Genomic DNA, 14,683 nt, shown 5'->3' on the forward strand with positions numbered 1-14,683 from the left:
CCATCCTAGTTATATCCCTGCATTCCTACACTGGAAAAGCACTATCACCTCCCCTGGGGAGGCACTGTTGCTACTGATATACTAAGTGACACAGTATTAGGGGCAATGACAGCGGTTCATCTCCCACACGGTCACCCTGCTGTCCCTGAGAGGAGGGAGTGCTGTGGCACTGTGAGCTGTGGGATCACCCCTACTTTGCTTTGCAAATGCACAGGGGAGGATTGATGCTTTGGAGCTGGAGCTCTCTTGGCCTTTCCCATCCCTTCATAAAGCAGGGAACCCATCTAAGGAGAACACTTGTGATGAGAAACCACTTGGGCCTGTCTTGCCTCTCACAAGCATGTATGTGTGAGACAAGCCTCCCTGCTCTGCGAGTTTTTACTACTTCCCCTGTGCCACAGAAATGCAAATTACAGCAGTGAGAGTGGTTCAGGTTGCTACTTGAAAGGGACAACATTGGCCAGATCTATCGCAGTGTTAACCACCAAGCCTCTGGAGAGGAAGATGCAATATACTCTTTCAGAAAGACAGAGATTTATGCTTTTAAGTGTGAGTAAAAGGATGGGAAACAACATCTACTGTGCCCATTACTGCTTACAAGGGAAGCTATGTCCCTGTGTGTCAGATTTCATACGTTTTCAAAAGGATCCCGGCACAGGTTGCCCGGAGAAGCTGTGGCTGCTCGATCCCTGGTAGTGTTCAAGGCCAGGTTGGATGGGGCTTGGAGCAACCTGTTCTAGTGGAAGGTGTCCCTGCTCAGGGCAAGGGGGTTGAAACTGAATGAGTTTTAAGGTCCCTTCCAACTCAAACCATCCTATTGTCCTGTTTGTTCTTGCTTTTTTCCTGCAGCAACTGAGGTACACTGAAGCAAAGGGACATTTCCATCATTAGCAATAGTTACTGAGGCACAGGAGCCAGAAAAAGCCACACAGACCTCCAAACAAGCAGGCCATTATCCCATCCATTAGGTAGTGCTGCCTCTCACTCATACCATGCTTGCATCTTTACAAAGTATATGAATGTACAACTACATGCAAGAAAACACTTCCCATTTTTAAACAGGAGCAAATGTAGGGAAACACACACTTGATTCCAGGCAAACAGCCCCCTCTCCAGCCCCAGACCTTGTGTAGGTGTGTTATTGCAAAGCATCTGCTAAACTCCATCCCAGGCTTGATTCCATCCATTGGGAAAGCCCACCCCCAGTGAAACCAATAGAGCTGCAGCAGGGCCATTTCTCCTCTCTTTGCACAGGGCCGAGCACAGCAGGGGCACATCTGGCCTCTTCCACAAAACCAAGCTACTCCTAATAAAACTCTGCTGAAATATACATGCATAGGAGTTCAGATGATTTTGAACTAGCTCTTTTGTAGGCAGAGGTGAAGCTTATCATTATTAGTTCCCATTACTTACCATAAAGCCAGGCACGTTAGAAGTGCCTGAAGCCTGAAGCAAATGCTTTGGTGTCAGATTCAGCTGAAAATCACATTCGTTTCTTCTTTGGTGAGAGAAAAGAGAACTCAGTAAATTCCTGACTTCACCTCTGTGCCCTCCATTGCACTTACTGCAGCAGAGCAGGAGTTCACACAAGCCAGAGTGAATTTTGATGGACAACAGAACTAGGGACCTTCAATGGAAACAGCAATATTCAGCCTCACTGTAAGTCTGTTGAAGCCCTGCTGCTGCATCAGCAGCAAACCTTGGCCCTACAGCTCTGCCAGAATCAGATGCCTATGGGTCTAGGTAGAAAGGGCAGGTATGTGTGATATATACTTTGAAAACTTATGAGATGGCAAATTCCAGTAACTATGAGCTATTTTAAGACTAGGTCTTTCTTCATGACCTGCTTGGGAGGGGAGGGGAATGGAAGAGGTACCAACTCTGAGACACTCCAGGTTAACACGTACTACTGTATAAATTTTAATGCCACCTAAGTAGGAAAACATATGGTACTTAGCTGCAAACTGAAGTGTGCGTGCAGACTCAGGGGAGGAGGTTAAAGACATACAGTTTGATACCGTCTCTCCTCCTCCATCTTTCTGAATGCAAATTATAGATACGGTGTTATTAAACATACCCCGTTTCACCAAAGAAAGCCTTTTCCTTTGCTAATTTCCACTCCACCTTTGCTTGTGATGGGGTATTCCACTTTCAGAAAATGCAGTATCACAAAGGCCCCCACTCACCTATGTGTGTGTGCATATATGTATATATGTATATACGTATATACATATACAGTGTGTGAGTATAAGGAGAGATGCTAATAGCCACCCTGTAACCGTATACACATTGCAACTTGCTTTATCATATGTATGCACACACACTCAAGTATCTATGTATGCATGTGTGTCTTCACATAATGGCACCACCTGCTGCCAGACCTGCAAGTTCTGCATCATCTGTTACTACATTTATTTAAGAGGAAAGCATCAACAGAGCACAGCCCCTTTTACACAGATCCCAACCTACCCTCTCTTGACATGCATATGCTAGATTTGATAATGAAGGCTTTGTATATACCAGAGAAAGAGAAGAGCATTCGTGACTCGCAGTCAATACCAGCGCAGATGAGGATGTCCTCATCATAAGGGGAACCTCATGTTGTCACATTTGCTGGGTTGTTGCGTGGCTGAGCCAAAAGGCAACTGAAGCTAATGGATAGGTCATGATGCTGGGTGTGCCTAAGCCCTGCTGCACAACCCTGGGCGAGTCCCCTCACCTCCTGCCCGTCCCCAACCTCTAACAGCCTTCACACCCTGCAGAACAAGGGATCTCTCTTACTCTCTGCTCCCATGGCACTTAATACAAAGGGTGCCTCAATGTAGTGGTGGCCTTTAAGTGCCACAACAATGCTACTAATAATCAAGGCTACAATTTTACTGCCAAGACTGTATTATTATGTAGCATTATACCTTTGAACATGCTTATTCTCATTTCTAGCAAAGGGTTCAAGCTCAGTGCTCGCTGTTATATGCTAATTATAATTGTAATCTGAATAGCTTTTACTTTTCTCTTGAAATAACTATATTGGGCATAAACTTGGTTGTGATGCTGGCTTGCTACTTTGCCTGAGGTGCCTCTGTCCTCTAATATAGCTTCATGTGTAGGACGTCACGAAAATACTGAGAAACCAACAGCAGAGTTTGCATAAGTTGCTTATATTGCAGGATTACACCAACAGCGCTATCATTACTGCTGATAATTTGATTTAGCCCATCCTTTGACGCACGTAACTTGAAGAAACTAAGTACCCATAGGATGGAAGTTCCTAAATGTGCTATCAGCCTGAACCTTCATACTATTTAAAAATACCTGGTAAAAATGGAAACTGCACATTCTGTTAAATGTTGTGTTTCATCAGTGAGCAAGCATCGGATTGATTTAATTCTTGATGAAAAGTTGATGCTTGGAAAACCTCAGGAACAACAAGCCAAATTCTGGCCTTGGCGAGATCCCAGTTCTCCACCAGGCTGAGCATCATCTGAGCAGCACTCAGCAGCTTAAGCCCTGTGTGAGTCATTTGTACCTCTTTATTAGCAGTCCCCAGGAATCTGCCCCAAAGACAAATGTGGTATTTCTGGCAGTGCCCTTGGGCTTTGGTGGATTTGTACTGGTACAATGGAGCAGATGGGAATAAGGATGTGACCCATTTTGGCTCCAGCTAGTCATGAGTTCTGTTTCAGAAATCATTAAAGGCCAAATCACCCCTTGTGCCAGGACTACTAAAAGCCCTGGGCAACCTGCAAGTCACAGTGATGCCCTCAGAATGGTGCTTTGAAGGCATTTTAGAGTGATGCTGTAATGGTTCCTGAGAGGAACCTGACAGGCTGTACAGGTACCTGGATCCCATAGCACTGACTTCATCACCACTTTGCCCCTAAGCCATCTTAAGGGCCAAACGCAACACAGAGGCACAGTTCCCTCCCTCCACAGTTTGCAGTAGCTGCCCTTCACTACTGCACATGTCCTGGCTTAGCCAAGGTCCTGCTATTTCTCATCTCATCCCTATGTTGAAAGCACGTAACAAAGTACAGGGTCCCTGCCTTTGCTCACCCAATGCTCTCAGACAACGAAGGTAAGAAGGGATGCTGGAGGTAGGTAGACAGAAAGAGGATTTGGGGTTGGGGCTTGTTTTACTTTTCCCATTTTAAATAGTTTTGTGTGTTTATTGTTTGGAGACTATTTCTTACCTAACATCACGCAGGGAAGTTGCATACAAAACCTGGCAACCTCACTACCATAATCTTGCAAGCAAAACATGGGCAGGAATTATAGCAAAGAGCCTACTCTCAATGCACAAAATAAGGGTCAGTGGCTTTCTTCACTTGCTGAAGACAAAGTTAAATAATGAAACCTTAGTACGTCTGACAGGCTCTCTGATAGATGGTGAAACTCTGCTCTCTTCTCTTGGCTCAGCCCTTCTCACTTGTTGCAGGTCTCAGACCCCTCCTCTCTTTTCAGCCTTACTCTAAGGATCATTACCCTTTTCCCTGTGGATAGTCTATCATGAGCTATTTTTGTTCTCCCTGCAATTCCCTGACTCCCCCATGCCAAATACTCACTAAAAGTCATCATCCTTCAGCAAGGCCAACAAATGAATCAAATCTGCTGCCAAGTCATTTAGGAGATGAGCCAGTATAAAGTTAGGAGCAGTTTTTAAAAGTCTATAGGAAGACAATAGTTGAAGTGCTATAGCTCCAGAAACTCATATCCAAACTCCTCAGAATAATTCTGTTCTGAATAACAAGCTGTAAATGATGCTCCAGAGAAGTGGCTTCCTTTAGGAACATTAGGGCTTATAATCAACTATTTTTCTTCACTTCATAGATCAGTCCACCCACCCATTCTCCCACCTACAAGTGTAACGCTATATACAAACCTATAAGGCCCGAAAGGAGAAGAATAATTCAGAATACCCTGTCCTTGGTGCTTTGCTGAATGATTTGCACCTCAATTCACATGAACAAGATGTTTTTTGTTATCTTAATCACTATGTACATGTTTTGATTTCTCTCCAACTGCATATCATTTTTTTTCTCTCCCTCCTACATTTCCATTTCTCTTCAAGCTACAGAATGGAGCTACTGGGCACCGGTAAAATACTGCTGTATGCTTCCTCTTCCCCATGAAGTAGATACATGGCAAAGATAGGTGATATTATCTCCATATAGAAATCTCTTACCTACCTCTCTGTGGAGGTAAACATCTGCTCTAAACACAGTTAGTATAGATCATCTAATGGTTTTCCCCATCCAGCTCTTTCCCTTGCATTGTCAGTAGTGGATCTATAGGCAGCAAGAGCGAGATGCTGGGAGTTTTGCAAACCCAAGGCTGTCTTAAAGTAAGTTATCTTTAGGAGGGTCAGGGAACAAAACCAGCCCTTGCTTTAAGAAACTGAGGAAGTGAAATGCCATCCTGCAAGAGGTGTATAGGACACAGGGAAACCTCTCCCCCTCCAGCCTCATGTTGCAGTTCTGTCACTTAGCACAGCCTGGCTTTTGCTTGTCCTCTGAAAGAGGGAGTGAAACATCCCAGAAACCTGGGGCTGGTGGCAGGGAAAGGGAGATGAGACAACCGCCTTTCATAGGAAAGGTGCAATGCACATAGCCAGCCAGAGCTGCCTAAAGAGTGTGGGAAGGCAAAGCCTGTGCACTCACTTCAGAAGGAAGCACAGCCTGCTAGGGACACATTACATTGCTCAGGGCAAGCAGTTCCATGGCTGGGTGGTGTGCTGCTCCTAACTGTGTCACTTGGCACACATCTGGCTGACACAGCTGGATCACCTCACCCAGGTGTTCTGTTTCAGTGCCTGACATAACACTGGTAAGCTGCACACTATCATGGAAACCACTCTCCCATGCAGCCCCGTTTTGCCTGCTGACAAATGCTTTATACACAGCACATGCAGGCACCATCTCCACCATCCACTCAGCCCTCTCTGCTGCAAATGCAGCTTTAGCACACAGTGACTAGATAAACTCCAAAGCTCCAAGGTTAAGTGGGAAATAGAAATCCAGTGACCCCTGTCTGGGCAAGTGAGCTTAATGACTTGTCTGCTGCTGCATATACCAAACATACACCGGCAAACATCTGCCTGAGCAGCCCCTCCGAAATTAATGATTGATGGAAGTGATTTGCCTTTAAAAATGGGATAAGCCAGCTGGGAGTTCCGCTAGAAAAGGGTTAATGGGGTATATGGATTGCTAGTGAGTGGAAGGGAGAGGAGAGAATCCGGGAGTCGGAGGCAACACCCCTTGTTAGGTGTTTACCATGTCGCATCTAAACCCCTTCCATCGCATATGCAAGGCAGATGAATTACTCTGTAAATCCTATTACTCTGTGTGGATAAATCTTATATGAGAGTTAACAAGTCTGGAAGGCTGGGGAATGGTAGCTGCTGAATGGATATTCCAGGATCAAAACAACCCAGCACACGGGAGCTGAGAGAAGCAATACGCACATATACACAAACACACAAATCCCTCTTCTAGCATCCTTCTGCCCTGATCCCACCTTACTAGCTCACATACCCCTCTATCATTAAATGGGAGGGATGCAGGACACGGGGGATCACGCAACAAAGCATTTGGTGACATGTAGCAGGATTTATTTCAGAGAAAGGAAAAGAAAACTTTACTGCTGCTGTTAGCTTTACTAGCGGATTGCTCCCTTGATGTTTCAGGGTATGTGCACTACCAGCTCCTCATACAGATTACACACTTATTTTAAATCATGTCCAGTAGTTTTACAGCCATGACACACAGTGTGTGCACATGTGCTGGATTTTCCTTCTGTAGGGAAGTTACTGCAGGTAGAAAAAGGAGCCCATAGGAAAAAAGATGAGTGCATTTCAGCTAGTTGGGACGCTCCTGACTGAAAGTAGCCTCAGAACTACCTTTAGAAAGCCTGCACAATGAACAGAGAGACATAACACTCAATACTGCCACTGAACAAGGCTTCATGTGCAAAGACCCCCTCATCACAACAGCTCAGACATGCAGGCACAACGTACGCCTGTTTACTTAGCCCTGCAAAGAAAGCGACACAGGGAACCAGATACAAGCCTCATAAACGCTGGAGCTGTTACACCATTTTTGCACCAGCTTCTTTTCAACTATTGTATCCATCCCCCCTCCTTATAGGGCAGGAAAATGCATAAGTACAACCCCGAGTTTCCCAAAAGAACTTGCCTGTGAGTTCTGGCAGCACCAGGGATAAAGTTTTTGCATGGGTACAGGAAGAAGCATGGGAAGATCAATGGAACATCTGGCAAACACAGCTGGATCCCTTTTCGATTTCTCTATTGATACTGCAGGGCTGGTGGAAAATGTATGTTCACGAGAGCTGGCTAACACCAGCAGATCTTTCCCCACTGAAACCCTTTTGATCCAGAGCACTATACAGAGGAGAGTGGTGGCAAGAAGTGCTCAAAAGCTTTTCATTCCTTTATATATATACTAAAGCATAAACACACACACAGAGCTTGTTTGTAGCAGCTGCTGCTGCTGCAGTTGGAGAGATAAAACAACACACATGCTCCCAGAGACACACAGGCACAAATCTGCACCGCATCACATGTGTGATGGTGCATACATGGCAATACAGTGCACACATAGGAAAGGAAAAGTTGGCAAAATGCCCTACCTGAGGATGGCTGTGTCCCCCTGCCTCACGGTGATGTTATCGGTACCTCGGGTAAAATCCACGCTGCGGACTGGCAGCCCTGTAGGGAGAAGGCAAAGCAATCTCAGTAGGACCAGCGGTAATTGTTTCCGATCAGGCTGAGCCCTCGCTACCATGGCTGGTCTCGTCGAGTTTCGCTGCCTGTACTTGGCTCTCTCTGCCTGGTGTATGTGGATGGATAGACGCAGAAAGAAAAACAGTAATAATAGTGTACAACTCTCGCTCTGATCGACAGCCCCTGAAAGGGGAGGTGATTTTACAGTCCTCCTTAGCTGCCACTTTCTCTTGTGCTTTTCAGTCTCTTGCAGGCTTCTTCCCCGCTCCTTGCCTTCTGTTTTAAAGCTTCTCCCCCCAAAAAAGTCTTAGTACAACCTTCAGTTGAAACAAGGGAGGAAAAAATTAAAAAGCCAAGAGGAAAAAAGTCAGGTAGCAAAATAATGTTAAAATAACAACAATTAAATCGACCCGTTTGGAGTGATGGAAAAGGGGGGGAAAAACCACCACAGGAAAAGGAGCAGTACGAGTCCTGTGCCGCCGGGCTGCGCAAGTGGATGGTCCTGCTCCAGTGCGCGGCTGTGCAGCCTCCCAGCCCCGAGCTCCCTTCCTAACCCACTTTCCCAGGCGGAGCGAGGCAGGGAGGGAGGGAGCGAGGGAGGAGGAAGGGAGGGAGGGAACGAGGGAGCCTCACTCGGGAGACGGCGGCTCGGCAGCACCGCGGCAGCGGGAGGGGACCCGACAGCGGCGCTTCCCGTCCCTCTGCCGGGGGTACCGCCGGCCCCGGGGTCCCCGGTACCCCCCACCCCGTACAGCGAGGCTGCCCCGAGCAGCCAAGGGCAGCGGATGGGGAGGGACGGACGGAGGGGGGCACTGCAGCAGGGAGAGGGGCTTGTGCAGGGATGAGGGCTGGAGGGCAGAGGGGGGAAGCGCCGAGGGAGAGGGGGTGGAAAGGGGAGGAGGGAGAGGCAGAGAGGGAAGGGGGTGGGGGAGAACGGCGCTGGAGAAAGAAGGGGAAGGGGAGCGCAAGCAGCGAACGGGAAGCAGAGCGGGAAGAGGAGAAGGCTGGAGCAGCCGGGAGCAGGCAGCACAGGCAGCAGGGCAGAGAGGATGCAGGAAGATACGGCCAATATCCACAAGAGGAAAGACTGAGGAAGGAGGGAGCGGGGGAAGGGAGAGAGCAAAGAAGCTGTGGCCAAAACTACAAACAACTTGGGTTTGTGGCCTGAAGCCACGAGCTTGCTGATTTACAGAGCAGCATCCTTGGCAACTGCCTCGCCACCCTCATCCCTCGCTTCGCCGTCGTCGTCCCCCCCCATCTGACTTTGCCCTCAGCACATCCCTCCCTCCGCTCAGCCCTTCCCGTCCCCCACCTCGTTTCCCAGCCCCGGAGGGCCGGCCCGGACACAAAGCCGGTATTGAGGCGGGCGCTGCGGTGTGAATGCCCGTGCTGTCCGCCCCGGCTGCCCGCAGCTGAGCCCCGAGCCCGGCGGCAGCGCTGCCTGCCCGGCCGCGCTCCCACCGCTCCCGTACCATCACCAGCGCTCGGGGAGGGACGTGGATTAACGGGCAGCAGTAAGTCGTGTGCTTGCTGATGCCTGCCTGCCATTCCCTACCCCCCCGAGCCCGCTCTCCTCTGCCTGCAGGAGGGATGGGGAGAGCTGGTGCTCCAAGGGATGTTTCGCTTAACGTAACCGTTCGATGGCGACAGCACGGCGGGGAAACACAGAGGGAAGGAGGGGGGAATGGAGAAGCAGGTGCAAGGAAAACCAAGGGGAACTCCACTGATAGTGGCTGTCTTGCGTGGTCACAGGGCTGCTCTGTGTGTGTGTGTGTGTGCGGGAAGGGACAAAACAGGTCTGGAATAGAGCCTGCTTCACCTCTGCTCCTGGAGCCTTGTGGGGATATAGACGACCCAAACTAGAAAGGCTCTGTCATACAAATAGCCACATGGGATCAGATCAAAGATCTAACCCCGTTGTCCTCTCTCTGACCACAGCCTCAAGCCCATGCCTACAGAAGGGCACCACCAGCACAAGGCAGGCGCAGTGCTACTGCCCCAGGGCACTGCTCTAATTTCCAGTGATCTGTGGCTAAGGCCTGTCCCCAGCAGGGTCTTTGTAGTTAATGGCCCTCGATTGATTTTCTTCTTCTGAGGAATGCATCCAGTTGCCTTCTGAGCCCCTAGACTGGCCCCTGCAGCCTTGGTATGGAAAGGCTGTGCTGTCTAAGAGTACTTAAACAATCCCCACATGTGTTAAAGGCCCACAGAATAAGGGCTAAGGTCATGACACAGCTGCTCCAGTGCCACACAGGCAGCGGCAAAAGAGATGATGGCTTTGTATACAAGCCAAGGAGGCAGCTGATTCAGATGCTTCCCTAGCAGGAGGCTTGGTAAGGATGGCACCAGAGAGGGGGAGCAACAAGAAAAGGGTTAATCCACACATTGGATGTTCCTAAGCCACGACTAGTAGCCACTACTCTAGGGTAACAGACAGCACAAGGGACAGAGGGATGCCATCAGGCTGCTGGCATCCCAGATGATGGGCATGACCAAGAGGAAACCTCTGTACTCTTGTGATGGAGTTCCAGTATAGCTGAAAAGCCTGGTCCCATATGAAGTTAGCAATGACAGAAACACACCCCTTTTGTATGTGAGAGTGCTGCATGGATCCTTTCTACAAGGGTCTCTCACATATGTTTCCTCTACATTTAAGTAAGAGCTATGGTATGTTAATTAAATGCCAGTTGAGTAAGGAAAACATATTTGTCAAAGATTAACTATTATGCAACGTAAGAAGCATCTGCCACCCGACTGCTAGAGCTCACTAAATATTTCCTTATCTCAGAGTATTTACTTAGGAGGCAATAACTATCCAGTTAAATCTAAATTTAATGCTTAGTTAAATATAGTTCATTGAAAGTGGCACCAATATGTTTTATACAGAGAATAACAGAGGGGGTTTCAGGGATGGAGAAGAAGGAATCCTGTTCCCTGACTCTGGTAGCAACCTCACTTGAGGTGGGACTGCATGTGTCTGTGCTTCTCGACAAAGTGGGGCGCATTGCAACCCATTTGGAGGCCCCTCTCTGCCGATATGGAAGTACAGGGGACGTCTTCATCATCTTACTTATTCACATAATCCTCATTAGAACCACCGTAGCATAACTACTTAATAATAATAATAATAATTATAATAAAAGGAGAGATGAGGAAGAAATTCCCTTGAGGGTCTTGTAAGCCTTGGGAAAAGTAAAACAAAAGCACACTTTAAAGCTGATAGGTCTTATTTGCTTTTAGAAGCGTACAGAAGCAAAAGGAAGGGGTTGCCTGGGTGTAAAAGGCCAAACGAGCAGGAATCACACAAATCCCAGGAGAAAGCCTCCTGAGTAAAATAAATAATGTTATTTTTGTACGTGTTCCCAGAAGTAATAACTCTCTGGACCCATCTCCCCCTGCTGGAAGCAGATAAGGAAACAGCAGCTCTGCTTCCTAACTTCCCTACCTTCTGGAAACTTGAGGGAACATGCAGGTAAGCAAGCGGAGCATGGACACCACAACTCCAAACTGCCATCTTTTAAGGCCATTCCCCAATACTTCTGGAAGGTGCAGGACTGACTGACCAGTTTCTGTCACTATGCATTTCAGGAATGGATGGGGCTGCATGAGCCCTACAGGTACCACATCACCCTCCTCCAATGCAAAAACACCCTGTTCAAAGGCAACATGGCCTAGAGCAACAGCCTTTGATGAGCACAGGCTGCACCACAGCACCAAAGCCATGACAGAAATGCTTGGATGAAAGCTTTATGGAGATGCCTCTGTTTCCATGCTATGGGTGTGGGGTGGCTCTGTGTGCAAGCTGGAAGGAAAAGAGCAGCACAAGTGGACATTGCCCTTACTCTTCCTGGCTTTGATGAAAACATGCTGAAGACATCAATGTCTGGGCATCTAAACCAACCAACAGAGGGACTTTCCATGCTGGCCCTGGATAGGCAGCCTCCACTGAGATATACAGCCAAGATGCTCCGGGACTGGAACTCAGGTCACCTCTGCCTATCCGTGTGGCAAATCAGGTTTAAAGTGACTCAGGAACCGACACTGTGAAAGCCTAAAGTGCCATCTGTTTTTCATGCAAAGCCAATAGACACTGAAAGCGTAGACTGTGGCCACAAATAGGGATGGCTGTGTTTTTTGCATTTGAGGTGTCTAAAAGCAAAGAGCAATCCATGGGCACTTCATGCAATGCCAATTGCAACAGCCATCTGTATGATGTGGATGGCTGCCCTCTAGGAGCTGGAATGAAGTTCATCATCTCACACCACGAACGGGAACAGAATGGCAACTGCTATTGCTTGACTGTCATTGACTACCAATCACTGGTGACCTGTTCCCAAATATTGCTGGGATGGGGGAAGAGACATTGCTGATAAAGCACAAACAAAACTGCTCACACAAGTCTCCAGACCTTCTCATGACCAACACAGTTGTTTTAAGGGGACTGCATAACTGCTCTGCCAGAAAAGTCCAAGCACCGAGGGACTTTATTGAGGCTATCTGCAATGATGAGTGAAAACGTATGATGCTTTGTGAGCTATAACATGTTTAGTCAAGATACACTGCTGCACTCAGCAGCAGGGCCAGGTCAAAGCTTTTCAGCCATGCAGAGAAATGCAGCTTTGTTGCATTGGCAGAGGAGTTATGGAGAGGAACAGGGAAGAGCCAAAGGGATTTCAGCACATGGGGAGGAAGATTAAGGGACCATGGCAGGGGAGTGATGAGCTGTACCTGCTGTTCCTGTACCTGCTGCTGCTACAGGCGCATATTTCTACCCTGATGTGTAAGAGTAGCATCCCACTCTAGGTTACTAAGCAGCTTAGTTTCACTCTCCTTTGGTTCCTAGGATGCAGGGAGCCACGGGAGTAAAAGAGAAGAAGGAAAGACAGGACTAGGAGAGGGGTGGAAAATGCTTTCAATGCAGTAGATGCCTCTAGAGACAAACGGAAGAAGTGGACTTCCAATGGTAAAGGCCCTTCTCAGACTTCAAGAGAGAGTCCCTGTGGGCCATACCCTGTCCATTCCTTCAGTAATACCTGCCCAATAAAGTGGGCTCTGTCTATATGAGCTCCCAGCCTGCTGGAAAGAGAAGTACTTTATGTGACACAACTGAAAGGAAGACAGTGCTAAGGACAGGATGCTGTCTACCAAACTTGATCCCGTACACACTGGAACATCAATGCCACTTATTCATAGCCCAAAGGCACTTATGGAAGACATGTTATAGGGAAAAACTCTGCAGTTTGAAAAAATACATGTGTATGATGGCTCTACTACTAAGACTGTTCCAGCATGTGCTTTATTTGAAGAAAGACATGGGGTTTATGAACATTTTGCAAGTCTGTAAATTAAACTGGCTTTTGATGCTGAAAATCAGAGCCGGCTTAGGCCTGAGGCTCACAACAAGACATGTAATGCAACAAGACCAAGCTTCATCTGAAGTTAAGAAGTCATTAGGTAGAAGGATTTACTGCATCAAGAGTACTCAGATGGGTCATAACTATGGATGATAACGTGCATGCACAACACCTCTAAGAGCGGTCACTGAGCTGCAACAGAACTTCCTCCTGCACAAGAACAATAGCTGATTTTCACCAGTTTGTAACTTTCTTACCATGCAATCGATCTAGTTTCTTAATTGATCACCTCGATGTGGACAATTTAGAGGCCAAGGGCCAGGTTCTCCATTGCTGTAAGCTGACATATCACCACCACTGTCAAAAGAGCTGTGGTGATTTCCACCAGCTAAACACGATGCCTTGAGATTTGAAGTTCATCTACTTCTGTGTTGCACGGGTAGAACACTGTGCTATCTATCTCCTTTGAAAGGGAAAACCTTGTTCAACCGGATGAAGAGATTTTGTGCTCAGACTTTCCAGAAAGATTCACCTTTAGTTAAAGACCAAATCTGAGTGTTCAGCAGGAGGAAAATAACAGTGTGATGATGCCTTTTTCTTTTTCCAGCAGGATATGACCAAGTGGGATTAGAGAATTAGCACTGCAGTTGGTTTGTGGCCTTAATTACTGGTTGCTGCCACAGCAAGTGCTTGTAGAACTACAAAGTCATTAGCAACAGGTCCTTTCTGCTTAAGAGGAACAAGACAGAGAGAGAGCTTCCCTGTTAGCTATGACTAAACTTGCCCTTCTGGCCTTACAAGTGAAACAAACACAAAAGCAATCAGTAGTATTAAGAGCATGACACTGCCTTTTCCCATCCAGCCTGGCCTTGAATGTCTCCAGGGATGGTGCATCCACCATCTCTCTGGGAAACTTGTGTTAGTGTCTCATCACCCCCATTGTAAAGCCTGAATCTCACCTCTTTTGGTTTAAAATCATCACCCCTCATCTTATTGCAACAGGCCCTGCTAAAAGGTCTCTCCCCATCTTTCTTATAGGTCCCTTTTAAGTACTGAAAGGCCATGCAATAAAGTCCCCCCAGAACCTTCTGCAGGCTGAACAACCCCAATTCTCCCAGCCTTTCCTCATAAAAGAGATGCTCCATCCCTCTGATCATTTCTGTGGCCCTAATCCAGACAAGCAGTCCATACCTCCCATAGAGGAGAGCTTCAAGATCTCTTTTTATATTTGGGAGTGAAATCATTGCTTTACCAATGTCAAGTAACACTTAATGAGAGAGGCAGAGTCAGGGTTCAACCCTAAAGGTCTTTAAATAATTCACTTCCCACAGGAAGGCAACAGCTCTATCTGCTTAGACCTCCTATCCCCCAGAACCTTCTTCCCAATGCTGGGGAGTATTTACAGCCCTCAGCACAAGTCATTAGGATTGACTTCACAGAAGGAGGTTAGAATAGTTAACAGTCCCTCCTAGCACACAAGCAGAGAGACGACCTACAGGTTGGGATGTTCTGGGAGGACTGGGGAGATATCCAGTCCCAATTTCCTCTGTGAATTTGGGTAAAGCTCTTAATGAAGCCCTCACAAAGGTGT

At 47.4% G+C, this 14,683-nt stretch overlaps 1 protein-coding gene across 1 annotated transcript in view; it reads right to left on the reverse strand.

Moving 5' to 3' along the window:
- Positions 1 to 8,145, reverse strand: part of LSAMP (limbic system associated membrane protein) — a 298,010-nt gene extending 289,865 nt beyond the window's left edge. Inside the window, exon 1 of the mRNA XM_013128443.3 lies at positions 7,645 to 8,145. Within this exon, the coding sequence (XP_012983897.1) occupies positions 7,645 to 7,799 (155 nt within the window). The 5' untranslated portion in view covers positions 7,800 to 8,145. The remainder of the gene's footprint in view (positions 1 to 7,644) is intronic.
- Between the last annotated feature and the right edge of the window lie 6,538 nt (positions 8,146 to 14,683).

The sequence above is a fragment of the Melopsittacus undulatus genome, chromosome 2 (assembly GCF_012275295.1).
Source record: "Melopsittacus undulatus isolate bMelUnd1 chromosome 2, bMelUnd1.mat.Z, whole genome shotgun sequence".
Classification (NCBI taxonomy): domain Eukaryota; kingdom Metazoa; phylum Chordata; class Aves; order Psittaciformes; family Psittaculidae; genus Melopsittacus; species Melopsittacus undulatus.